General features: G+C 51.7%; 1 protein-coding gene across 1 annotated transcript; it reads right to left on the bottom strand.

Annotated features, from left to right (window-relative positions):
- Nucleotides 1–6,679: 6,679 nt before the first annotated feature.
- On the bottom strand, nucleotides 6,680–26,610 carry PPIL1 (peptidylprolyl isomerase like 1). The gene is made up of 4 exons (XM_075555186.1): nucleotides 26,303–26,610; nucleotides 23,832–23,986; nucleotides 9,018–9,086; nucleotides 6,680–8,489 (listed from the first exon to the last, which is right to left on the bottom strand). The coding sequence occupies exons 1-4, from the start codon at nucleotides 26,356–26,358 to the stop codon at nucleotides 8,269–8,271; spliced, it is 501 nt and encodes a 166-aa protein (XP_075411301.1). The 5' UTR covers nucleotides 26,359–26,610; the 3' UTR covers nucleotides 6,680–8,268.
- Nucleotides 26,611–27,158: the final 548 nt, after the last annotated feature.

Below are 27,158 nucleotides of genomic sequence, written 5' to 3'. Positions count from 1 at the left end.
ATCTGATAATGCCAGGATCCCCGGGACCCTGTCTTCTTTCACTTCAGCTCCCTAGAGGTCAGGGGCAGGTCTTGACTTTCTGTTGACTGTTCCATCCCTAGGCCTTCCACCAAACCAAAAACCAAACTCACTGCCATGGAGTCAATGACAACTCCCAGCAACCCTAGAGGACAGGGTAGAATTGTCCCTAACTCTTTCTCCTGCAGAGCAGCTGGTTCAAACTGGTTTTGAATGGCTGACTGTGCAGTTAGCAGCCCAACAAGTAACCACTGTGCCACCAGGGCTCCTGATGGGGCCTTCCATGGTGAAGGCCAAAGTGACCCTCCCTCCCTTAGTACGTCTTTATACCCAACCAGACTGGCCATGCTCAGTTGCCCTGGTCTTTCCTCCAATAGTGTTGCTTTTACTGGATCCTGATTAAGCCACTTACAGGTACCACCTCCTCCAAGAAGCCAGCATAGATTTCCACAACCATTCAACCTCCGAATCACTTCTCTTGGGCAGGCGTTCCCTCCCCAACCTCTTAGTGCGGGGCTTGCTCTGTCATTGGGGCCTATGACTTTTCATAGCCCGGCGTTTCTCAGGCCTCAACCCCTCTTCTCACTGGTCTTAATGTCCCTTGAGTGCATCCCCCCACACACACACCCACCCCACAGGCAGCCAGCCTGCTCTTAGCCCTCCTGAACTCTCTGCTCGATGCAAGCCCATTTCCTCTCATTTGAGCATCTTGGGAAATGGAGAATGAGTCTTCACATTTCTCCAGAAGCTTAACAGCAAGCCATGTCCTTCCCTGAAGCCCTGATCTCCCCTTAGCACGCTTGGCGCCTTCCTGGTGGGCAGGCCCAGGCCGGGATCAGGGATGGAAGGGCCGGCATCCCCCTGGGAACCCTCTTGCCAGCTTCTCTTAGCACCCCCTTTGATGTGTCCCTGCCCTGTCAGAGCTAAGGATGTTGGGGCTGGGCGGAGGGTGGGAGTCGCACAGCGGTTCCAGCACTGGGCCGACCCGAAAACCACTGCAAGTTTTGGGCTTTCTTTAAGCTCCAAGTTCCTTTTCATGCCAAGCCGCCTGCATTTGGCTGCGAATATGTGCACCAAACGCCACCCGTCTGGGTTTATGCAGAAGCTGTAGTCCCTGGGGCCCTGCCCGAGCCGGCCTGCCATGATTTCCCTGTGGTTTGTGAGTTCTGGAGGGGAGCTCTTCTGACACACTTCCCAGCTTGCCTCCTCCCCGGCTGGCTCAGGAAAGTTGCCCTGATTGCGAGAGGTATTCGTTCCCGGTTCTGATGATAATTTTATCAGCAGCCTGAGTGCTGGCTCAGGTGTCAAGCTCGGGGAGCTGCTGCTGACAGCTTCCCCTTGGATGCTGTCTGCCCTGAGGGCTGGGGCAGAGCACGGGGTCCTCTCCACGCGGGCGCTGACCTTGAACTCCTCATTGTAGCTCTGCTTCCCCTGTTTGCCCATCGTAAGGGCAGGGAGCAACAGCTGTACCGCCGCCGTCTCTCCAGCAACGGTAACGAGAAGCCAGTTAGGGGGAGGCCCGGAAGAGAAGGGATCATCACAAAACCACGCCCAAGTCTGGACTAGAGGCAGGGCCCAGCCACGCTGGTGTCCAGGCTCCCCATTCTACAGACGGAGAACCCGAGGCTTGGAGGAGGTGGTGCCAGGGCCAATCTCAATGTGAAAACCCACGAGCTGGAGTGGGGAGGGGGTCAGTACGAAAGGGCTTTTGAAAGTTTGTGGCCCGGTGGAATGTGGCAAGAGGGTGGAATGTTCCCACTAACTTCGGAATCCCCTTGTCATCTGCAGGCAACCCTCCTGGCAGACTTCCCTAGCTGCAGCAAGATCAAAGTCCCGGTTCGGTGCTGCTCTACGGGCCTCTCTCAGCCAGGGCTGGTCTAGGTCCAGGTCAGCGGGGATAGGCACACCAAAGGAGAGGGGCAGACCCCAGGGCTTCAGGCTGAGCCGTCAGAGCCTAGCCACACGAGGTCACCGAGGTGCCCCATCACAAAGCTTGGCCCACAGGTCTGCCAGCAGCACTCACAGTAAGCTCTTGGTACCCAGCCTGTACCCCAAGACCCTTCTCTTGTTTGATCTTAAACAGCATCACAGATGCTAGCGTGCAGGGAGGATTTTTAGAGCTGAACGTTGCGAGACCACTGAACCTTGGCATCCCTCTCCTTTGGGGGCTCTGATGCAGCAAACGTGAAATGGCCATTTTCTCTGTCGGGTAATGAGGAAGGAGAGCTACTCCCCGCTCCCCTTTTGCTGTGACAGAGCTGTCTCAGGGCAGCAGCTTCTAATGGAGCCGTGGCTGATCCTCGTGGAAAAGGTGATTTCTGCGAGGCGAGCTGAGTGAAGCTAATACCGCGATGATCCAATAAACATACTGATTGGGGTCATTTGTGCTCCCTGCCTGCCTCCCTCTCCAGCAGTGCCTGGACTGGACGGACGCTGGGGCGGCAGGAGGATGGAGACAGCCCACCTGCAAAGGCGGGGGTGGTGGTGCTTCAAGGCCTGTTCACTCTTGCCGTGCCACCAGCTCATTCCTTCTCTGCACCTCCTCTGGGGCCTGGACATCAACACTAAAGAGGGGATGGGCTGGACTTGGAAACAGCCCGAGTTACGTTAGGCCTGTCTTTGGCTAACGCTGTGTGCAAGGCTCTGTGCTACACGCCTCTTGTCCTCAGTTTGCTTTATCTAGAAATGGGTACCGTAAGGCCAAATGCAAAGGCTGGGTTTGGGGAGATTAAGAGAAAAATGCATATATGAAGTGTCCACCATAGAACATAGAAGGGTCACCAATAGCCTCTCACGCCCCCCACCCCCTGCAAGGTCTCTTCTGGTTGGCTTTCTCTGGTTCTAGGAAATTATTTGCTGGGCGCAAACCCAAACCAAACTCACTGTCGAGTCGATGCCGACTCATAGCGACGACCCTGAAGGACGGGTAGATCTGCACCCTGAGTTTCGGAGGCAGTTACTCTTCACAGAACTTGGGAGCTCATCTTCCTCCCTAGGAGCCGCTGGTGGTTTTTGAACTGCTGACCTTGTAGTTAGGAGCCCAATGTTGAACCAGTTGGCACTGGTCAGATGAGATTAATGCTAGGTGGGTAAGTGGGGGCTCAGTGAACAGATCAAACTATAAAGCAGAATTTGAAGCAGCCGAGAAGAATGTGGCTCTTTGTAATAAGGCATGCTACAGAACCAGGGCCCAGTCTCAAGGGCTCTCTGAACCTTATCACACACTCCCCTGGGCCTTCCCCTCCGCCTGGACTGGCAGGAAAGTGGGCGGGCTGGCCTGTGCCAGCATTCCTCAGCCCCTTGAGTGCCTTGCTGATGCCTCAGTTCTGGCCCCTCGAAGTCTGAGCAGCTGCAGGCTTTCCACATCCAAAGGTGGCAGGCATAGCTTAGTATAACCATGAAAGGTGTTGGCTGGCTTCTCTTCTGAGGAAGCTGCAGGGCTGAACCGTGTTCAGAGTGGCCCCTAGTGGCAAATTTCCAAAATAGCACACAGCGAGAACTGCATCTGAAGGAATCCCGAGAATGACCTAGATTTGGAAAGCCTAAAGTGCGAATGAAGCCTGATGAAATGGGGGTAAAGTGGCTGCCCAGCGTCGCACCAAAGCCTCATGTCCACCTGACCCGGGGCCATCAGTCCCACATGCAACTGGGGATCTTAAGAAATTACATTTGAGCAGAGGGGGTGCTTTTAGGAGCCCCGAATACTAAACCAGACCAAGCCACGCTTAGAACAAGACTGAAGTGCACACGCGTTCAATCTCATCTATTGAAGAATGTGCTGGAAGATCCCCTGCCCGGTCTGGTTCTTATCTAACGAGGAGTGACCCACGTGATGAACATACAAGTGCTTTATATGCAAGACGGTCACTTTTCACTTCCTCCACCTCGATTGGCCCCAGGTTCTGGGGGTGGGAATTATTTTCCTTGTGCGAGAGCAGTTTTGACAAATCCTAGAAACAGAACCCCCAAATAAGTCCCACTGAAGACTTCCAGAAGACTCACATGGAAAGAAGGCGGGTTTGTTGTCACACTGGCTGGAAGCCTGGGTTTGGAGACCTGAGGTCGGCTATTTCTACCAGTGGATTCCAATCTCCTCCTGATGGAGAGCCATTTATTTGCTCTGCTCCACAGTAACCTCCTTGCACCCAGTGCACCGTGCAGGGGGCTGAGAGGACGGAGCCTTTGCCCTCAGAGGCTAGGGCTGGTTCCAGCAGGAGGCACAGCTTGTGGGAGTTGAGATCACTGATCGGATGACGGCAAGGGGAAGAGGCAGGAGAGGCATGCAGTGGCGTCAAGAGTCACGGGCGGTCACTAACAACACCGAGGATAAGGGATGGGACTTAAGCTGAGGGGACTGCAGTGCATGAGTTGAAACAAAACGTGTATGAATTCTTGAGTGTAAAACTGATGTTCTGGAACCTCTCACTGGATTCACTATTGAAAGTTCTGTTACAGGACTATACACAAAAGATATTAAGTATAAAAAAAAACCACATTCACTGCCATTCAGTCATTTCTGAGTTTCGATCTAGTTCCTTGTATGGTCACTTTTCCAGCTTGTATTCTGGATGAGGGGAGATGCTCCCATTGGGGGAGGCTGTGGTGGATCCAGGGAAACGCTTTACTGATTGTCCCACTTCTACCGTAGACGAAGACGCAAGTTGAAGGAGCAGAACTATACCTGACTTCCGAGTGGCTCCCAATGCCAGGGACTGGTCTACACTCTACCACCAGCTCGCTGAGCTTCCCAGCAACGGCAGGAGACTAGGGTTGTCACCCCGGGGTGGGGTGGGGGTGGGAGGGCGGGGACAGGGCAGTCGAAGTTCCCGTGGCTGGTAGGTGGTGGGGCTGGGGTCCAGACTAGGGTGCTCTTCGGTGTCGTACTGGAGGCTGGCGTTCCCCTGCATTTTCTGCCCTCTACCGGCCACACTTCACCCATGTGGCTGTTCACACAGGGACAGGTGCCCCCACCATGGTCTGCTGTTCACAGTACACCTTAGTGCTAAGGCCAGCAGCCCTTAGAGCCCACTTGTATGCCTCCCCTTTCCTGCTGGACAAACATCACTCACTCTTGGACTAGTCTGCCCCTCACAGGGTAGTCCCTGGGCCAGCAGTTACCCCCACCTGGGAGCTGGTTACGAATGCACTCTGGGCTATGTGAAAACGTGCATCATACGGGTGGTTCCTGCTTGTGGTGAAGCCCAAGCAGCACTGGGACAGGGTCTGAGAACCGTGACTCCTAGGAGTTTAGATGACGAATCTCTCGCCTTACCACGGGTTTCAAAGTCTCTTTCATTGGCCATCTTTTCTCAAGGCTGCTCCCCCAAATCCAGAACCTTCTGTCTCTCCAAAGCAGTCTATCTTTCATTAAAAAGTCCCACACTTGTCTTCATTAATCTCCATCCAAATTAGTTTACCCTGGCCTTTGCCCAAGCTACCTGCTGTGTGAGGTGTGGCAGAAGCAGGCTCATCTGTGCACCAGCACTCCCACTTTCAGGACACGTGGATACTTTTAGGAGGTAGATACTGAGATGGGAAAAGGATCAACTCTGGTTCCCTGAGAGACTCCCCTTTCTACAATGCACCCCCGAGGCACAGTGGTTAAAGGGTGATTGGAACCCACCAGCCATTCCACTGGAGAAAGATGGAAATCCGCTTCCAAGGAGAGTGAGCTACTGCCTTGGAAACCCAGAGGCTCAGCTCGGCTGTCCCACAGGGTCGCTACAAGCGGAGTTGACACCATAGCAAGTGGTCTACTGAGCTCGGGCTCTCGACACCTGCAGCTCATTGTGAAAATGCTCATTTCATGCATGGCGGGCACATCCTTCATGAGCTGGCACATGCCCAGCTGTGTGGTCACCAGTACGTGCTTGGGGTCCCTTTCCGGACACAGCTGTGCTGACACTGCTCTTTCCAGGTGCGCACAGGACCTCTGCATCTCCAAGCAAGGAGACAGGACGCACATCCACCACCTCCAGGATCTGGCAGAGGGCGGTGATTCTGGAAACTAAGCGGTGCTCCTGGTTGCTGTTAGGTGCCGTCAATGCCAACTCCTAGTGACGCCAAGTACAACAGAAAGGCCCGGTCCTGTTCCATCCTCACAATCGTTGTTAGGTTTGAGCCCATTGCGGCAGCCACGGTCACGCCCCCCCCCCCCCCCCCCCCCCCCCCGAGCTCTCCTCTTCCCAGTTCTGTGGTTCTACAACAAGATTGTTGGCTCTTTGGCCCAAACAAAAAAGACTGCCACCAAGTTGACTCTGATTCATAGCAACCCGATAGGGTTTCTAAGGGGAAACATAGCCTCATTCCCAACTCCCCCACCCACAGTGGCTGGTGGGCACGAATTATCATCCTGTGGTTAGTATTCCAACACTTACCCAGCAGCGCCCATATATATTCAATATTCCTCGCCAACAGTGCAATGCAAATGTACCGACTCTTCTCTGGCCTTCCTTCCCCAGTGCTCTCAGAGGCGGATCCAATTACGTTCCCCACCCAGACGGAAAGGAATGTGCGTCTACTTTTCTGCAGTACAAGACCTTATTCACCAAAATCACCCTGGAAGTGATGGAAGACTCCACCGGTTTATTGTGGGGTCTAGCTGTTTTTGCTGTAGGGGAAAAGCGATGGGAGAATGGAGAAGACAGGCTGAAGGTGGAGGGTTACTGATTAGGGCCTGTGGTGTCCCATAAAGGAACCCACCATTCCCCAAAGTCCATGCGTGACAAGGAGCAGTAAAGCTGCCTGCCAGGGAGCTGTCAGTCTGAGGGAAGAACAGTGTACAACAGATAGCCACCCCGAGTATACAAGGATGGATCTATTAGTGGGTCTCCTGAAAGCTCTCAGGATGACTCAGATCTCCCAGCGTGGCTACGTGCTTCCACTTACACACAACTGCCCTCACCAAGAAATACCTCCGCTATCACTCAATGGCTGGCTCTGCCCTTCACCCACGGATATACAATGCCCATCAACACTGAGCCTCTTGGGTTTCTGGAGAAGCTGGTATCCCCCAGCTTCCTGGCAGGGGCCCGTAGAATGAATTTTACCGATGCCACCACTGGGGACATATGTGCCCCCACATAACCGTATCAAACCCCTATTACCTCAAAATAAAACCTCCCTCCGGCTCCCAAATTCAGCCTGCCTCATTACTATCAACCAGAATCAGAGCAGGAAATAATTCGGTCATGGAGGGTTAAATGAGCCCCATCTGTTGGAGAGCCTGACCCCTAAAACAGTGTGACCTCTGCAACACTCCTCTAGTGACATCCGAGATTAAAATGCTGCCAGACCGCCTGAGATATTTAAATTCAGACCGCAGTGGCAATCTTAACCATCCATGGCATTTAATTTTGGAAATTTCTATGTATTACATAGGTAATCAACTTCCACCACCCCCTCACCCTTCCCCCTCCAACACAACAGGACGACTGCAAACACCATTGTTTCTCTCGTTTCACTAAAGGCTCAGGCAAGGGGGCTGGGGTGGGGCAACAAGACAACAAAACACACCAGGGGCCATCACTCTTGTCCGAGAGCCCGGCTTTTTGAGGAGAATGTCTTTCCTGGTGCTCATCACAGGTTGCTAGTCTTTCCTGGGGCAGCAGGGAAAGGGCCCATTTCTGCTTCCTTCTAATAAATTCCTTTCTCGATTATTACACATTCTAATTCCCCACTTGACACCTTCTTAGAAGCTTGATTGTTGGATGCATTTTCCATTTGGCAGAAATCCAACGTGGCTTTGCGTGGGCTGCCTAAGTGTCAGAGACAGCGGTGCTGATGCTCGATTTGGAGGGAGCTATGTATCTATACATACAGAGCGGGATGGCATTCACTCCCAGGAAGAACAAATGTCGGAGACAGAAATAGGTTGTGCGCAGTTAAGAAGGCTGACAGACACTACTTGGTTTTGAATTCTGTGGCTGTCAGCCACCGAGGGCTGCAGTGTAGACCAGCATACCAATCTCCCAGGAGGAGGTTTGGTGAGACACTTGGGCCGACAAGAGGCTCTGCTGCATTTTGTTCCCGTTGTGTCAGAACAGACACACCTAAGGAGAGCAGAGTGGGCAGAGACGTAACAGAGGGTGTTTCTGGGACTGCTCTGAGAGAGTGGACAGCACATTTCCTCCTCCAATTCAGCCAAGGCTCTGGGTTCTCTGGCTGACAGTTACATGTCAGTCTAGGTCACGTTCCCTGGCAGCTGGTTCCCCGGGCCAGCTCAGACGACCCAAGGGGCAGGTGGTAGGTCTACCCAGAAGGGTAGGCCTTGATGATCTTCACGTCGTCCACAGGGCGGTCCTGAGAGTTTGTCTCCACCATCCCCACTCGATTCACCATTCCTATGCCCTGGCACACCCGGCCGAAAATGGTGTGCTTGCCATCGAGCCACTGGGTGGGAGCCAGGGTCACAAAGAACTGGCTGCCATTGGTGTCTGGCCCCGCATTGGCCATGGCGAGGATCCCGGCCCCTGGCAGGAGAAAGGAAAAGGGAGGAACATGAACGGTCCCTGCAGCGCAAGCCGGGTGGTGGTTAGGGTGGGGCTACTACAGCTTCCCAGGGAATGAAAAGGAGTCACGACATGGCCCGGCCTGGGTAGCATCCCTTTAGGGTACCCCTCTGCTATCACCACTCCCCTGATGCCGTCTTCCTAGTCCTTGATACTCCTGGTCCCTCGCCCTGACCATCCCCCCATTAACCACCGCGGTTGGTCTCATTTCCTTGCAGGATCTGGCAAGGTCTTGGGCTTTGGTAGCCGACAGTTCATTAACAGGCATAGGCAACAAGTCTGAGAGTGACTCGCTCGACACCATTCCAACTGGCTCAGGACCCTGTGAGAGGCACTGCTTTCTCTAATCGGCCGGCGCTCTCTGGGGAGCCCCAGCTGGGCAGCTGCTGGCACCAGGCCACGCAGTCAGACACTCCCCTGGACCAGGCCCCAAAGAACGTGCTTTTCCAATCCAACCCCCCTTCCATCCCATTCCAGCTATGTACTTACCTGTGAATTTCAAGTCTGGATGAAGTTCATCTTCAAACTGCTTGCCGTAGATAGAGGCACCACCTCGACCTGTCCGGTTAGAAGATGAGAAATGAAGAGGCAGTCCCACCAATCTGCCTCACAGCAAGCCCGGCAGCCCAGGACCCAAGGAGTTGCAGACTGTTAGGGGAGAGGTGGTGAGCACGCCTGGCGCCGTTAAGCACCCTGGAACTGCGCTGCACAGCTAGCGGAAATCTTGCCAGGACGCACCTGAATCTCCCGAGGCCTGGTGAACCAGTAAGATAGCTGGAAGGGGGAAATTGCAGGGCGAAGACTTGTCAGGAACTTAGAACTTCTTCTCAGAGAAGAACAGCCTATGTGTTGTGTAGCTACTGAATCTCTTGCCCTTGGCTGGCGAGCGTCCGGAGCAGCACTGCCCCACTCAAAAAGGGTGGCACCACCATGACTGCACGGCAGTCGCCTGCAGTGGTGCCACTAACCCAGCCTCCTGCACCAGGTCCTGAAAGGCCTCGGAATGCCTCTTCTGAGGTCCCCGCTCTAAGGTTGGCCAGGAAAGATTCCTATTCCAGGGACTGTGCCAAGTCTGCCAAATATTGTAAAACTTGGAGTGTGTTCCAGGTTTGCTCCACCCAGATACACATGTTCCAGGTGGGAAGCTGTTGCATTTGCTATTTCTAAAACCAAACAATCGTTTAGAATATCTTTCTTGAGCATGAGGCTCTTTTAAAAATCTATATGGGATGAAATTGACGACAACCTGAATAACTGGATCCAAAAAAACAACCAAACCCACTGGTATTGAGTCGATGCCAGCTCACAGTGACCCTATAGGGCTGGATGGAACTGTCTCTGTCAATTTCTGAGATTAACTCTTCATGGAATAGAAAGGCCCCCCTTTCTCCCTCTGAGCAGCTGGTGGTTTCGATCTGTTGAACTGGCAGTTAGCAGCCCAATGCGTAACCACTACACCACCTTAAAAGGTAGCAAGCGTATATTCACAGGGGAGGAACAACCCAGAAAAGGAAGGAGAGAACAGTTGCCAGCGTGCGTTCACTATGCCTCACTCCCGACCGAGAATTCTACACCCGATTATAACCTGAAGTAGCTCTGGTGGCTTTGTGGGACAAGTGTTGGGCTGCTAACCTCAAGGGCAGTAGTTCAAACCCCCAGCGATGATAAGATGAGGCTGCCTGCTTCCGTGAAAGATATGCAGTCTCAGACCCCGTACGGAGCAGATCTACTATCCTATAAGGTCCTACAAGATCACTGAGTTGGAACTGACAACCATGGGAGAGATACGTTGTCGGCGTTGTCCCACAGGTGTAATATGGTGCACTACTGTCCGCCAGTTTCTCCCTGGTGATGCCCAGACCACAGCCATCTGGAACAAAGTGCCCATCAAAGGGAGGTATTTGTTGATGCTGCTTGCCTGGCAGCCAGAGACCAGCCCAGGCACAGGGAGCTCACTCCCCTTCTCATCCTGCTGCATCACCAAGCCATGCAGCCGGAAGCACCGTGTCCACCCCCGGAGGGCCCCTAGCATCGCTAAGGTGTTGCCATGGTAAAAGCCCTTTGCTTTACCTTTTAAGATGCTCCACCACCAGGGAGCCTGTCATAGTTGATGTTCAAGGCCCCCGTTCTCAGGAAGAGAACACTGTTCTCATGCAAAGAGGAATGGGGGTGAATCTGAACAAACCAGGAAGCCTCCCACCTGGGCCTGGCTATCTGTGCTTCTGGAAAATTACCCAACTCCATAAAAAATGCATGCCCAAATTCCAGCAAGTGCAATTACGTAATCAGTGTTTCCTTTGACAGGGGACCCCTTCTCCAACCACTCTGCGTCAAGGTTTCTGCTTGACACTTCCTGGGGCAAGGGGGAAGAAAAGGGTCCTGGCAGTGCTGGGGCTGAAGCTGAGGTCACACTCTGTGTGAGCATTCCACAGGGCCCCCCGCCCCCCATGGTGCAGACTCAGCCCTCCAAGTGTGAGCCCTTCAAGCGGAGGGCATCCAGGACGAAACTCAAGGTCTCCCTCCGCCTTCCCGGAACCGAGAGCCATCATCAAGACATCATTTCACACAATTGCACGGCAAGGGAGAGGCTGCTAGAGAATCACAGTGGAAGCTTCACGGGGAGACACAGAAGGAGGAGCACGGTGGTCTCCTCGCCCTCACGGGGCCTCTCGGGTCCACCTGCCCACGTTATTTTTCTACGGCCAAATTCAACTCAGTGGGATTCCCAGCAAAATGTCAGAAAGACAATTCATTCCCATCAAAATGTCCCTTTGGGCATACGGAGCAAGGGGACAGGGGCACTGAAAACTGTAAAAATGTTAACTGTAATTGAATTCTGTTACTTGCAGCCAAAAGCATTGCTGATACAACCACTTTGCTGGGACAGACTAAGAAGAGTGGGCTAGTGAGTGTGCTGTTGTGTCACAGGGAAAATGCCAGGTAGCACATTCGTTCTCCTAGAGCAGTTCTGAGCCTTCCTAATGCCACCACCCTTTCATGCAGTTCCTCATGTTGGGGTAACTCCCCAACCATAACATTATTTTTGTTGCTATTTCATCATCGTAATTTTGCTACTGTTATGAATCGGGCAACCCCCGTGAAGGGGTCGTTTGACCCCCCAAAGGGTTCGCGACCCATAGGTTGAGAACCGTTGTCTAGGCTCTGCAGTCCTTCAGAGGTGTTCTCTCTAGGTCACTTGCCTTTGGGATCAAGCAGCCAGATGCATCGGTTATTCACAGTGTAACCTTCAGCAAGTTACACTGAGTGCAATAGTTGGTTCTCATATGGCTACACTTGTAGCAGTCTCAAAATCCCCGTCAAATGATTGGGGAAGGCAACATGATCGCTGAAGACAAAATGAGTGGGTGCATAAGCAAATGTGAAGAAAGCTGACGGTGCCTGGCTATTAAAAGATACAGCATGTGGGGTCTTAAAGGCTTGGTGTTAAACAAGTAGCCATCTAGCAGGGAAGCAACAAGCCCACATGGAAGAAGCACACCAGCCTGTGTGGTCACCAGGTGTTAATAAGATCAGGTAACAGAAGATCGAAACAATAATCATACTGTTGAGAACAAGGGAGGTTGGAGACCAAAACCCATCTGTGGACAATTGGACATCCTCTTACAGAAGGGTCACAAGAAAGGGATGAGTCAGCCGGGGTGCATGTATCACCGAAGAAACACACACTAGTCTTCTGGTTCCTTGAGGCTTCCTTACCCCCACTATCATGACCCCAGTCCTACCTTATACATCTGGCTAGAATGGAGCATGTACACGGGTACAAACAAAAACTCTAACACACAGAATCCAGCTTTATCTAAACCCCTCAGGAACAGAAACGGGACTAGCAATACCAAGAGGGTGGGGGGAATTTGGAGGGAAGGTAGGGGGAAGAGGAGAAAAGGGGAACCAATTGCAATGATTGATGTGCAACCCTCCCCATGTACAACCCGATGAACAACAGAAACTGGGTGAAGAGAGACATCAGTTGGTGTAAGAGATGAAAATAATAATTTATAATTTATCTAGGATTCATGGGGGTGGGAGGGTGGGGAAGGAGTGAAAAAAGAGCTGATAGCAAGGGCTCAAACAGAAAGAATGTTTAGAAAATGATGGCAATGCATGTACAAAAATGCTTGATACAATTTATGTATGTATTATTATAAGAGCTGTTAAGAGGCCCCAATAAAATAATTTTAAAATGAGGTGTTTCCAACTTGCCACAAAGTTTGGGTAGTCTATTAATAATGCAAATAAGGCACATGGCACCCTTGTGGGGTGGACCAGGCAAGCACAGGGGAGGCAACCCTAATGAGGAGCTGGACCAGTTTTGCCATCCTGCAGGCTTAAAATAAGCCACAGGAGATGGAAAGATGGGAGTGGAGTATATCCTTTGGACCCAAGATCCCTGTGCTGAGAACCCCCTAGACCACAGGTTCTCAACCTGTGGGTCGTGACCCCTTGGGGGGTTGGGTAGTGGTGTCAAACGACCCTTTCACAGGGGTTGCCATATTCCTAACAGTAGCAAAATGACAGTGATGACGTAGCAACGAAAATGGTTTTATGGCTGGGGTGGGGTGGCGGTGGGGTTTGCCACCACAGGAGGAACTGTATGAAAGGGTCGCGGCATTAGGAAGGTTGAGAACCACTGTCCTAGATGGAGGAGACAGAGACACAGAGAGAACACAAACTACAACATGGCGGCTATGTCCAGGAGCGGCAGCAGAAAAAAACAAAGGCAGCAGAACCAGGGGACCGTCAGGCAACTGCACAGTGGGCTTCCTGGGCCCAGAACCACTTGCCTGAGTAGAGCAGAGGCTAGGCAGGAGCAAGAAGCCCAAGGGCTGAGGGCCAGAGAGACCTGCCTGCCAGCATGTCTGAGAAGATGCTATCCTGACCAATGAATTACATCCTAGGTCGCTTCTGATGCTAAATTGTACTATTACTTTCCTCGTAAATCTCCTAATCTTGAGTTCTATCTGGCCGTGAATTATGGAGCCAGTAGAGAAGTAGAGTGCAGTAGAGGGATGGCGCCAGAACTGGTTTAAAAAAAGCTACAGGGTAAAGGCATGTCTGATCTCTGCTTCACCGAGAGGAATCAAGGCTGGACTGGCTTGGGAAATGCGTATGCCACCAGGGTTCCCGGTTTGGGCTGCTGATTTTGATCTTCTTTCCCTGGTGAAGTCAGGCGGCCAGACACACTCGCCACACCATCATTACACCAAGCCTCAGTTTCTGCATTTGCAAGATGGCAATAGTGGCTGTTCTTCTATCTCATAAGATTATTTGAAAGAGTGAGAGAATGCATGGAAACCATAGCAGCTATACAGTAACACAAAACAAACACCTGGTGACATCTGGGTGGCCAGGGTGTTGCCGTTAGGTCTCAAGCCGGCAGACTCAGTGAGCCCATAGACCACAGAACAAACCCTGTGTGGGCCTGCACCATCGTCCCAAGTGCTGCTATGTCTGAGCCTACTGCTGCGACCACCGTGTCAGTCCATCTCATGATGGGCCACCTCCTTTTCACTGACCCTCTACTGGCACAGCAGACGTCCTCTTCCAGGGCGGCTCTCCTGATAACATGTCCCAGTGCAGGAGAGATGTGTGTCTGAGAAAGGACTCTGACTGTCACCCCACCTTACTTCAAACGCATCACGTCTTCTGTGCTGTGGTCTCCCAGCTGCCACACGCATACGCTGTCCTCTGCGATCCATTTGCTCAACACTGTTGAGAGGTCTTTGGTGCCTTTGGAGGAGGCCTGGTGGCATAGTGGTTAGGCGCTGGGCAGCAACCAGCAAGGTCAGCACTTCGGAAATCACCAGCAACTCAGCAGGAGAAAGGTGAGGTTTTCTACTCCCTTAAACATATGTACAGTCTCAGAAACCCAAAGAGGCAGTTCTACCCTGTCTATCAGCTAGCTATGATTCAGTATCGACTCAACGGCAGTGAGTTTGATTTTGTCTTTTGTGCCTTTTAGAGAAGCCCTGGCAGCAGTGGTTACACTCGCTGGGTTACTAATTGCAAGGCTCGCAGTTCAAAACCACCAGCAGCTCCGAGGGAGAAAAAGAAGGCTTTTTATTCCTGTCTGGGAAATCCGTAGGGGCAGTTCTACCCTGCCAAGTGGGGTCGCCATGAGTCAGAACTGACTTGAGCGCAGTGGGTTTTGAGCCTTTAAAGAGCCCTGGTGGGTTGCTCTGGTGCTGATAAATAATTCACGTAGCCTGTTAGCATCGACTGACTCCTGTGTCACCCCAGCCCCCAAATACGTGTTGTAAATTCCTCCCTCTATGCTTGTAAGGAGGCCTGGTGACATAGTGACAACCACAGCCTCCAATGGCCTCTGTACTTCTGCCCGCACCTTCCACCTTTCCTCCAAGTCCACCTCTGCACAGCAGCCAAGGGATCCCAACACCAGCCGAGCCCGGCCCCTGCTTGCTTCCATCTAACGCTACTTCAGCGCACACCTTACACCAAAAGCAGGGCCCTCAGAAAGGGTTACAAGAAGCTCCATGATAGGTCGTGCTTCTACGTAACTCTCCAGCATCATCTCCTGCCACCTGCCCCGGCCACACTGGCCTTTCTTGCTAAGCCCACTCTGGCCTCTGGCAGGCCGCTTTTGATCACCGTTCCCTGTCTGAGTGGTCTTGCCCCGACTGTCTCAGGGCTCACCATTCCCTGAATTTACTGAGCCTGCTCAAATGCCACCTTATCAGAGAGGCCTTTCTTAATCACACGGCCCCAAATAGCATCTCGGTCACGCTCCATCTCGGTGGTTCTGCCCCTGCCTCCCGGGCGCCGGGCAATGTCTGGTGACATTTTTGGTTTTCACAACTGGGGGTTCTCCTGGCATTTAGCAGATAAAGGTCAGCCAGGCGGGCAAACACTCTACAGTGCGCAGGGGTTGTGCGGAGAACATCTGGTTTGCAAGGCTGCGACCTGCTAGCAGATAGGCAGGTCTGTCTTCTGAGGCGCCTCTGGGTGAGTTGAAACCCCCAACCTTTTGGCTAGGAGTCGAGCGGGTAACCATTTGTACCTCCTTCCAGAGACTCCTTACGGTGAACTGGACAGGCTCCTGAGCTGCAACACAGAACCGTCCAGGCCCAAACGCTAATAGTGCCAAGGTTGAGAACGCTGGCTCTACTCCCGCATGCTACTTGATGTTTCCCATCGAGTGTCATGACCTGACAGGACCCGTGACTCCACTTATTCACGCCTGTCTCACCCACTACAGCGAGAACTGCGGCACGGTTTTCTTCACCAGTTGTCTCTGGGTGGTGCAGATAGTTAAAGCACTCGGCTGTTAGGGAAAGGTTGGAGGTTCAAGTGGACCCAGAGGCACCTCGGCAGAAAGGCCTGGCAATCTACTTCCGAAAATTCAACCAGTGAAACCCCTCTGGGGCACATTTCTACTCGTGGAGACACATGGGGCCACCCTGAGCCAGAACCGACTTGATGGCCACTCAGGACAATGGCTGGACCACATGAGGACCGAGATTAACACTGGCGCAATGCAAAGGGCGCAATAACCACAAATGCTCTTATTTCGTTTTAAGTCTACACTGACCACTTTTTTTGTTCCACCACCAGCTCAAGTATTCCACACCATGATCCCCTGAGGTGAGAGCGACACCACCCACCTGGCTCCAGCTCCAGCCCAGAAGGCTCAGCAAGGAAATACCACTTGTCAACAGCCCAGCAGCCTCGAGGACCCGGTTGTGCGTGCCTATTCCTCGCCCACCGGAACGGTTGGCAGCTGGAATCCACCTGGCAGCTCCCTGGGGAAAGGCCTGGACATTGGCTCTTGGGAAGACGAGTCTGGGAAGCCCTGTGGGCCAGAGCGCCTCTGTCAGGTGGGGTCGCAGGAGCTGGAAAAGGGTCAGTGGCACCCAATACCAAGACCAGAGCTGAATGTCCCTGGCTGGTTCCACTAGCCCCACCCAAAAGCAGATTGCCCACCACTTTGTCACTGTCCCTTCAGTCTGCAATGCAGTTGAGAGCCGCACAGGGGCAGTGATCACATCTCCTGATGCATCTGTCTTGGGCGTGGAGCTGTGGCTGGGTCATGTCCCACGGCCTGCCCAGCAGACTAGACTTGCCACTTAGAGTGGCATGCTCCCCTCTGTCCCTCACCCCTGTATGCCTGTCACCTGTGCCCCTGCTCTCTGCTCATTCTTCTTCCTGGATGCAAAATGTCCCTTGCTCGCCCCCAAGAGTCAAAGGTCTACCTTTCCCTCAAGGGCCAGCTCAAAAATAAGCCTCCTTCCCACTTGAATCCCACTCCTCTATACCTTGTCCCTTATGAATGATTTCAACCTAGTGTGTACAAAAGCCACACCATACCACCACGTTTGCTCTTTTTTTTTTTCTCCCAACAGAGGTTTCATAGAGCAAATATCGCATCTTCCTGGCAGAACTAGAAGCTCCTAGCTTCTAATGCTAAAGTATTCTTCTCGGGCCGTAGAGCAGCACGGGAACTGCAGCAGATCCGCCTCCTAGCAGATATGCGTCAGATGAATGAAATTAACAATGAGCTTGCTGTTCAACACTGGAAGATTTCAGGTGCTCCTGGGGCCACCAGGAGAAGATAGAAATCGGTGAGACTTATCAGCAGACTGATCAGCGTGCGAGGAATACTGCCATCACAGCAGCTGGAGGGCGCCGGGCGCCGAGCAGGAGAGGATGGCCAGGTCTTTTACGGGAGAGGAAACAGATCAAAGGCACTCAAGGTGCTAAGACAAGAACCAGCAGAGTGGAGAGTTACTATAACAAAAAGGGAAGTTTTTTAAAAAAACGTTTTATTAGGGGCTGATACAACTCTTATCACAATCCATACATACATCAATTGTGTAAAGCACATCTGTACATTCTTTGCCCTCATTTTCAAAGCATTTGCTCTCCACTTAAGCCCTTGGCATCAGGTCCTCTTTCTCTCCCCCCCTCATGAGCCCTTGATAATTTATGAATTATTATTTTTGTCATGTCTTACCCTGTCCGACGTCTCCCTTCACCCCCTTTTCTGTTGTCCGTCCCCCAGGGAGGAGGTCACATGTAAACCCTTGTAATCGGTTCCTCCTTTCCAACTCCCTCTACCCTCCCAGTATCGCCACTCACACCCCTGGTCCCAAAGGGATCATCCGCCCTGGATTCCCTCCAGCTCCTATCTGCACCAGTGTACATCCTCTGCTCTATCCAGACTTGCAAGGTAGAATTCAGATCATGATAGTAGGGAGGGGGGCGAGGAGGAAGCATTTAGGAACTGGAGGAAAGCTGTATTCATCGGTGCTATATCGCACCCTGACTGACTCATCTCCTCCTCTAGACCCCTCTGTGAGGGGATCTCCACGGGCTTTGGGTCTCCACTCTGCACTTCCCCCTTCATTCACTATGGTAAGAAGGAAGTTTAAAGGAAGAATGGCTTAAAGTGAAACATCAAGGCAAAAGGCAATGTGAATTGCGAACAGACCTGGCAGGTCAACAGAGACTGGGTCCAGCAGTGAGGATGGCACCGGCACAGCCACTTACTGAAGAGCCCAGGACGCCCGAGGGTCCACTTGAGGTATTCCACAAGGAACACTGCTCCCTGGGTGTTGAACCGCTCTGACCCCCCACTGAGAATGTGTACTTCTCCCCCTACCTCAGGCACACCAGAGCCCTGGGGGCCTAGTCGGTCCACCCTGGCCTGCTACCAGCAAGGTTAGCAGTTCAAAACCCGCAGGGAGAGAGAGGAGGCTTTCTACTCCTGTAAAGAGGAACGGTCTCAGACACCCACAGGGGCTGTTCTACCCAGTCCCTTCAGGGTCGCTATGAGCCAGAACAGACTCAGCAGCAGGGAGTTCGGTTTTCAGTGTTTGCCTTAGAGATACAGAATGCATGTGTTAGCAGGGCCCACCCCGGTGATTTGCCCAGGCTCACCTAGGGACCTTGCTCAGCTATAGATTCTAACTCAGTCTATCTGGGGTAGAAAGCAAGATTCTTAGCGGGGGGAAGTGGGGGAGGTGCCAAACTGGAATGAACTGGTAGGAAGCTCTGGTGTTAGCCAATCAGCTAATTAACAGACATGAATGAGTAGCCCAGGAGCACCTGACTCCTGCCCCTGGCCTCCATTACAGACCTGTAGCAGGCTGGATGTGATTATTTGGAAATCTCTGGCGCAATTCCACTTCATTAAAATTGCATCATGGAAATGTGACATTAGGAAGGATGGCAAACTTACGGAAGAACCATCGGGCAGCTCTGACATGAGCAACTCCAATTTGGGCCACTTCAAATCTGACACACCAGTCCTGGGCTCCCTCAGTTCACCGGGGTTCTAAAGTAGGATTTCATAATGAGAGAGAGAGAGAAAGAAAGAAGAGGAAGCCAGGAAAGAAGATTGAAATGCTGACAGGACCTTTTCAGAGCACAAAAAGTAGAGAGCGGCTTAGACTCTGCCTCTCCCAATGCCTGATGAAGGAACACACGCCCAAAATTAAAATGGAAAAAGACAAAGATTCTGAAGAGTCAGCCAAGACTCTGCTTGTGCTGCCTGAAGGCAGTCATCAGTGACAAGAGTGGCAGCCGGAGAATTCTCTAATTCTCTCCAGTTTTGAGAAGCCACCAGGGGCGGGGGAGGCAGGGTGAGTGTAATGTAAGGGCCTGGGGGTCCTTACATCCCCAGGTGCGTGGGAGTGACAGGACAGGAGACCTGACCACACACACCTCAGACTTCTGAGGCCCTGGGCAACTGAAGGAACTACTCCAATTCCAGGTTGGCGACAAAGGGACCGTTCTAGGAGGTGCAGGAAGCCCGGACACAGGTCTTTCAAGAGTCCTGCGACAGGACCGAGGCTGGAGCCCACTGAGAAGGTGCAGAGCCCGAGCCCTTGCCTTCACACACCCAGTACCGAGCATGGGGGTGGGCATGACAATGGTCCCAGATAAGGAAGGCAGTGTCAGGGACCACCCGTCTACTGTGTGTGAGCCAGTCAAGGGGCTGGCACTCAGCCCGGATCAGATGTATGCAGACAAGCCACAACAGGAGTAAAACCACCACTGCCATTCAGGGATTCCGTCTGGGAGAAAAGACAGCCAAGAGTGGCTTCTTCGTGGCTGTCTCAAGCTTCCGATGGGCTCTACAGAAACAAGCATTCAATATAACGAGAGAGCTCAAAGGCCAGAAATAAACCGACAGGGTGGAAGGACTGCAGCTAAGGAGCCCATCTGAGAGCGGGATGATGCCAACTGAGAGCTAGTGAGGGAATGAGAGCGGCCAGCGGCAGGACAGACCTGACTGACAACTAGAAAGGCCGAGTAAAGGTCTAGGATCATTTGGGTAGGCGCGGGGGGCAACAGGAAAGGATCTCCTCACCCAATCGGAGGGAGAGTGACAGACAGACATGGGAGGCAGAGGTGACGAAACAAGGAATGACTGCTTCCCAGAAACAGAAAGCCTGTAAGACTACAGAGGACATAGAAGACAGAATGCACAGAAATTCCCCTGCAGGAAATCTCGCCTTCCCTTTTCTTCAAAGCCATGTTCAAAACCACAGGCACCCGGAGAAGGAGCTGCACAGATCCCAGGGAGACACCGTGGCCCTGAAAGAGAAGGCCGGGTCATGTTGCCAAGCATTAAGGTAACAGGCAGAAACTTTCCGTGTGAGCTCAAAACACCACCCTCCCTGCCACAAGAAACCCTGCTCTCTAGAACTTCCCATCACAAAAGCCTAGCTGTGATGCCGGCACCCAGTGAAATGGGGACCCCCGCCCCAGCGGACAGAATGAAGAGCGCACAATGAAAAGGACACGTGGGGGAAGGGAAAAGAGGAGCTGACACTAAAGGCTCACGTAGAAAGAAAATGTTTTGGAAATGCTGATGGCAACAGATGCACCAATGTGCTTGATACACCGAATGATGGACTGTCATAAGATTTGTAAGGAGACAAGCAGTCAGGGTGCAGGGTAGCAATGATGCAACATACAACTTTCCTCTAGTTCTTAAATGCTTCCTCCCCCCCACTATCATGATCCCAATTCTACCTTACAAATCCGGCTGGATTGGAGGATGTACAATGGTACAGATAGGAACTGAAACAGGGAATCCAGGACAGATGAGCCCTCCAGGTCCAGTGCTGAGAGGGGTGATACCGGGAGGGTGGGGTAGAAAGGGGAAACCGATTACAAAGATCTACATATAACCTTTAACCTTCTCCCTGGAGGTCGGTCAACAGAAAAGTGGGTGAAGGGAGACGTTGGACAGTGTAAGATATGACAAAATAATAATGATTTGTAAATTATCAAGGGTTCATGAGGAAGGGGGGCACTGGGAGGGAGGGGAAAAATTGAGGAGCTGATGCCAGGGGCTCAAGTGGAAAGCAGATGTTTTGAGAGATGACGGCATCAGATGTGCTTGACACAATGGACATATGTACGGACTGTGATAAGTGCTGTAAGAGCCCCCGGAGGAAAATGATTAAATAAATTAAAAAAGAGACAAAGAAAAAAAAAGATGCTTAAGAGTTCCCCAATAAAATGATTAATAAAAAAATAAAGGTTGGTGTAAGACATGAAAAAAATAATTTATAAATTATCAAGAGATCGTGAGGAAGGGAAATGAGCTGACACCAAGAGCTCAAATAGAAATAAAATGCTTTGAAAATGATGGAAACGTATGAACAAATGTGCTGGACACAATGGATGGATGGATTGTGGTAAGAGCTTTAAGAGGCTCCAATAAAATGTTTAAAAAAGAAAAGGTTATGTGGTCATCTCTGGCCAAGAGAAAAGACAATGAATGAGCAGGCACCGGGAGCCAGAGGCGAAGTGGAGAGAAACAAGTATGAATCCCCTCACATCTCACAGCAGGAAGTCAGCTTTTCTAGTAAGTAGATGCAAAATTACATAGAACTTTTAACTCGGAGGAAAAAACGAAAGTACCCATAGCATAGTCCAGTCTTTCTGACAATTATACTTCCACCTAGCTCTTTTCCCCCTCAATCAGGATCTGAATAGAGAGCTGTCCAGGATGATGGCTCCCCAGAGTTAACATAAGCAGAGGGTTACCATTCATGGAAAGAAAAGACAGAGAAGGGGCCCTGCAAGCCAGCGTCACTAGTTTACCCCATCCAAACGCCCACATTCCCAGCTCCATCCAGGCCCCTCCTGAACTCTACACTCCAGCTCTTTAGGCAGCATCTCTACTTGAGGATCAGGCCCAAACCAAACCAAGCCCACAGGCACAGAGCCAAGTTCGACTCTCAGTGAGCCTCCAGGACAGGGTAGTTTCTGAGGATGTCAACCTGCACAGGAGCAGACAGCCTCATTTTTCTCCCAACGAGCAGGTGGTGGGCTCGAACCCAGCGCTCACCCACGCCACCAGGACTCCTTGAAGATCCAGCAAGTATTTAGAATTTAGCATGGCCCTAAGCAAAGTTTTGATCTTTCTCTTCCACATCTGCTCCGCCCCCAGCCTTCCCCATTTCCGTAAATGCAGGTCAGAACCTTGAAGCCATTCCCGGCCAGCTTTCTCGCACATCCCACAGCCAATCTGTCGGCAAAGCCATAGCTCCACCGTCGCACCACCTGCTCTATCAGCCTGGTCCACATGCTTATTTGAGATGGGTGACTGCAGCAGGGCCCTAATAGGGCCCTAACACCATTCTCTAAGCAGCTAGCTCCCACGGCCATCTTTTTAAAGCACAGGTCAGACCACATCGCTTCTTGGCAAAAACCCTTCAAGAGTTGTCCCCGCCAACAGAATAAACCCCCATTTCTTTTCTTTATTTTTGCACCTCCCTGCTGGCACTGCTGGGCACATATTGGCTCTGGACCATAAGGTTGATGTTCAAATCCACCCAGCTGCTTCTCAGGAGAAAGACGAGGCTGTCTGCTCCTGTAGAGTTACAGCCTCAGAAACATGTAGGGTCGCTACGAGTCAGAATCCACTCAATGGCAGTTAATGGCGATGCAATGGTTCAATGTCAGCTGTCAGCCAAAAGGTTGGTGGTTTAACTCCCTGGGAGAATGGCGGTGGTCTGCTTCTGTAGAGTGACAGCACTGGAAACCCCACAAATCTACCCTATTTTAGCGAGTCAGTCTGCGTCGACTCAAGAGCAGTAGGCTTCATTTTTGTTTTAATGCAGGCTCCCTTCCACCTCTACCCTCAATACTCTTGCCTTGAGTTCCAAGCTCATTCCCTCACTTCATTCAATTCTCGGCCCCAAACAACCTCTGCTCAGGAAGGACTTCCCTGACCACCCACTGTCACGGAGTGTATTCTGGCTCAGAGCAAACCTATGCAGGACAAAACAGAACTGCTTCAGTGTTTCCATGACTGTAAATCTTTATGGGTGTTCATATCCTCATCTTTCTCCCCAGGAGCAGCTTGTGGATTTGAACTGCTGACCTTGTGGTTAGCAGCCTAATCTTCATTCACAGCACCACCAAGGCACTTTCTTCCCAGGTCAACCCATAAAAACGAATCCCCACACTTACCTTGCATTACAGGAGACTTTCCTTTTGCTCACAGGTACACCCTTAAGCGCTTAGGATGGTATTTCACACAAAGCAGGGGCTCAATATTTGCTTAGTAAAGGCAATCAGTAGAACTCAGTATTTCAGGCCCCCCGCCACCAAATATTGAAAACTGCCCTTTCTTTACTTCTGATTGACCAGGGTACTCTATAAACAAATCTCCAAACTCACTGACATCGAGTCTGTGCCGACTCAGAGCCATCCTATAAGGCAGGGTAGAACTGCCTCTGTGAGTTTCCAATACTGTAACTCTTCAGGGAAATGGGAAGCCTGACTTTCTCCCAAGCAGCAGCTGGTGGTTTCAAACGGCTGACCTTGTGGTTGTTACCCTGCAACCACTATAGCACCAGGGCTCTCTGTAGGCTACTCTGTAGATCACTACAATGCAGGCAAATATGATCTCCTCTTCGTGAACCATACATAGAAGTTGGTAGAAACTCTGAAAAGGTCAGAGTTGGAAGACGCTGGTGGGCAACCCCACACGTGTTTGGGGAGGAGCTTCTGAGTGGTGCACAGTTACCCTGCTTGGCTGCTAATGAAGGAGTTGGAGAGCCTTTTCAATCAGCCACCCAAAGCTCTATGCAGCACAGTTCCACTTGGACACAGAGGGGTTGCCGGGAGTTGGCACTGACTTGATGGCAAGTAGAGCTGGTGTTCGAGGACGGATCTGGGCTAGAAGGGCAAGGGTAGTAAGCAACTCAGTGCCTGATATGCCGGAGAGAGAGCTCTGGCTGCTTTACCCACCAGCATGGGCAATGAGCTGATGTCAGAGCTAATCCAGCTTAATTGTACCTGTCCCTGTGGGGTCACCTCCCTGGATCATGAAGTCTTTGATGATCCTGTGGAATTTGGTGCCATTGTAGTAACCTCGACGAGCCAACTCAGCAAAGTTCTTACAGGTCTTGGGCGCATGCTTCCAGTACAGCTCCAGCACTAGGACCCCCATGCTGCAGGGAGAGAGAACAGCACGGGACAAATCAGGAACGGAGCCATGAACGTCGATTCCGACTCAGAGCCACCCTCCAGGGCAGGGTAGAGCTGTTCCTGCGGGGGTCGGAGACTGAGCCGTTTACAGCAGCAGAAACCATCATCTTTCTGCCGCAGAGAGAGGTGGCGGTGTCCAACTGCAGCAGGCCAGTGTGTAGCTCACTACGCCACCGGGACTCCTCCGCGAGGTCCCCGCAGAAAAGACTAGCACAGCACACAGATCTGGAAATGGTGACACCGGGGGATTTCACGCTCAGTAAAGGACAGTAAGTTGCTGCAATGAAGAGGATCAGAGACATCACCTTTTGAGTAAAAACAGAGAGGTTTCTGGTATTTCCAGCGAACAAAATAACCACAGGCTCAAAACCCTAGTACCTGACACATGGAAGTATTATCATGGGTTATCTGGAACCAACATAACCAACTGTAAAATTAGAGGAAACAAGACACTTATAGATTAAAAAAACCCGAGGACATTAAAATGTAAGTTTCTGGATGGGGATGTGAACTGCATACACAAGAGACGGGGAAAAGAAGAGACATTTTTAATGAACATCTTTAGTTTAAAAAATTTTGAACCATAACAAAAGACTACTTATTAAAAAATTTTTTTAATGTAGAAGATAAAAAGTACCATTTGTGTGGGTTTTGGAATTAGTGCAAAACCTGATAAAAAATCTTTAGCACGTACCCAATGTAATGAAATCTCTTTTTCCTCTTTAAAAGGAGCCCTAGTGGTGTAGTGGTTACAAGGCGGCTATCTGAAAGGTTAGCAGTTTGAAACCACCGGCTGCTCCTCAGATGAGGCTTTCTACTCAATTTTAAGTTACAATGTTGGAAATTCACGGGGGCAGTTCTACCCTGTTCTATATGGTGGCTGAGTCAGCACTGACTCAATGGCAGTGAGTTTGGATTTCTGGTTTTAGTACTGCTAAGGATACAGAGCTAAGAGACTAGGACAGATGTGCTCTCCACTCCACACTTTTTTAAGTGTTAAGAATGTGAGAACTCTGTATGACGTCCACCTCCCCAACACAATCGCTGAAGACAAAATGGGCGCATTGTGGTGAGGAAAGCTGATGGTGCCCTGCTAGCAAGCGCAATAGCATCTGAGGTCTTAAAGATTTGGAGTTAAACAAGTGGCCTTCTAGCTGGGAAGCAACAAAGCCCACCAGCCTGTGTGATCATGAGGTGTCTACATATCTTATAAAGAGAAAACAAGCTCATAGGTCCTTCATCAAGCTACTAATAGTGTTTACAGGGAGAAACTGGCTTCCCGTTCTTCCTCTGTACATTTGAATTATTTGTTTGGATTAAACTCAGGCTGGGACCTGAAGCAGGGCATGTTTGCCATGTAAGTTGGGGAAGATGGCCAGGGAGCAAGAGCAGCATGGGTAGAGGAAGCGAGAACTCTACTCCTGGTCACAAACGGAAAACCGATCCCATCGTTGGGACCTAACTGCAGATGTAGGACTGGTATAGGCAGATGTCTCCAGAGGCAAGAATGGCCAAAGAAATCACCTTGTAGGTCAGCTCTACCATAGCAGCAAGAGATCACTGACGGATTTTGAGCAGAATCTCACTCCTCATCTGTAAGATCACTTCCCAAAGACCCGACAGAACGATGGGAGCTAAAGGAGCGAATGGCAGGCAAACCAGGCTCCAAACGAAGACCCCACATACTTCCTAGTTGTGTGGCTCTGGCGAAGCCATTTAATGTGAACATTTCAGCATTTCCCTGGCTCAAACCGGAAGAATAACATCTCCACGATTTGAGTTGCCAGGATTTAACTGAACGCCATGGCATATGTTAAGGGCACGCTACTAGTAGCGGGTACTTCATGATATTTACTCTACATCTCTGAGAGTGGGGGAAATCTGTGTTCTCATAGTAATTTGTTTACACTCGTGGCGCTCGTCACGTACTTAATTACATATCTGTCTCCTCTATACCACGAGCTCCGAAGGGTGGGGCTGTTTCCACCTCCCGGATCGTACACGCCTACCGCGTGGGCTCATTGAATGAATGAACGAACGGGGCGGTAGGGGAGGACAATTGGGCCGCGGTCTCTGAGGTCTCAGCGGGGGTCGGTGCGGAGCTCGGATGCGGGGGGACGGTCCCCACTACGTGCTCCGGCCGCCCCCAAGCCGGCCGCTCCACGCTCTTCCACGTGGAGCCCGGGCTCCGGCGGGAGCGCGGGAACCCAACCCCTAGGCGATGCGCGGGCTCCGCGCCGCCTCGGCCAGCCCAGCCCCCGGGGCCCGTCACCCCTCACCTGGTCTCCAAATACACGTTGGGCGGCTGCCAGGAGTCTGGGGGGATGGCCGCCATAGCGAACTCGGCGGGAATCTCCCGCTAGCAACAGCTACTTCCGGCGTCGGTTCTCCGAAGACCGGCGGTCGCGGGTCCACTTCCGGTCCCGGCGTTCCGCCCCCTTCGACCCCAGGATTTGGGGGAAGAGGAGCAGTGGAGGATTCCTCTTCCTCAGGTCAGGAAGCCGGAGCGGGAAGTCGGAAGAACCCGGGACTTCTTGTGAGCAGGAAGTCGGGAGAAGGCGGGACGCCGCGGTGGAGTGAAGAAAGCTCCAGCGCTATTAGAACAAGCTTCCGGGAGGCGGGCCCAGGGCGGTCTCCGAACATCTGATTGGTTTGTTCACGCTCGGGGGCGGGAACGCCAGCACGCCCACACTCTGATTGGAGGAGTGTCTTCACCTTCAACCCCAAGGCCATCCTACACCTGCGATTGGGCGGGAACCCGAAAGGGAGGGAAAGGTTGGAAAGGATGGGAGCTGAGAAACTGGTGACGCGTTGGGCTGCAGCCAGGTCTGCAGTTCGCTCCCTGCCGCCTCTCCCCGGGAGAAAGACGAGGCGCTCTATTCCCTTAGGCTTAAAGATGTATGGTCTCTTTTGCTCTGCCCTGCGGAGTCGCTATGAGTCGGAATCCACTTGATGGCAGCAAGTTTGTTGTTGAACTTTTCTGAGGATCTCTACGGTTTACATAGTTACTCACATACTAATATTTTTAAAAATCATTTTATTGGGGGCTCGTACAGCTCTTACCACAATCCATACATACATCCAGTGTGGAGAGCACATTCGTACATTCCTTGCCCTCATCATTCTCAAAACATT

This window comes from Tenrec ecaudatus, chromosome 7 (genome assembly GCF_050624435.1).
Source record: "Tenrec ecaudatus isolate mTenEca1 chromosome 7, mTenEca1.hap1, whole genome shotgun sequence".
Taxonomy (NCBI): domain Eukaryota; kingdom Metazoa; phylum Chordata; class Mammalia; order Afrosoricida; family Tenrecidae; genus Tenrec; species Tenrec ecaudatus.
Note: the sequence above shows the minus strand (reverse complement) of the source record. Positions and strands in the feature narration are given on the sequence as shown.

Coding starts and splice junctions, on each gene's coding strand:
- PPIL1 (XM_075555186.1), bottom strand. CDS start 26,358: ATGGCGGCCATCCCCCCAGACTCCTGGCAGCCGCCCAACGTGTATTTG. Junction 9,087..23,831: donor AGGTGACCCCACAGGGACAG/GTACAATTAAGC, acceptor CTAACCGGACAG/GTCGAGGTGGTGCCTCTATC. Junction 8,490..9,017: donor TCCAGACTTGAAATTCACAG/GTAAGTACATAG, acceptor TTCTCCTGCCAG/GGGCCGGGATCCTCGCCATG.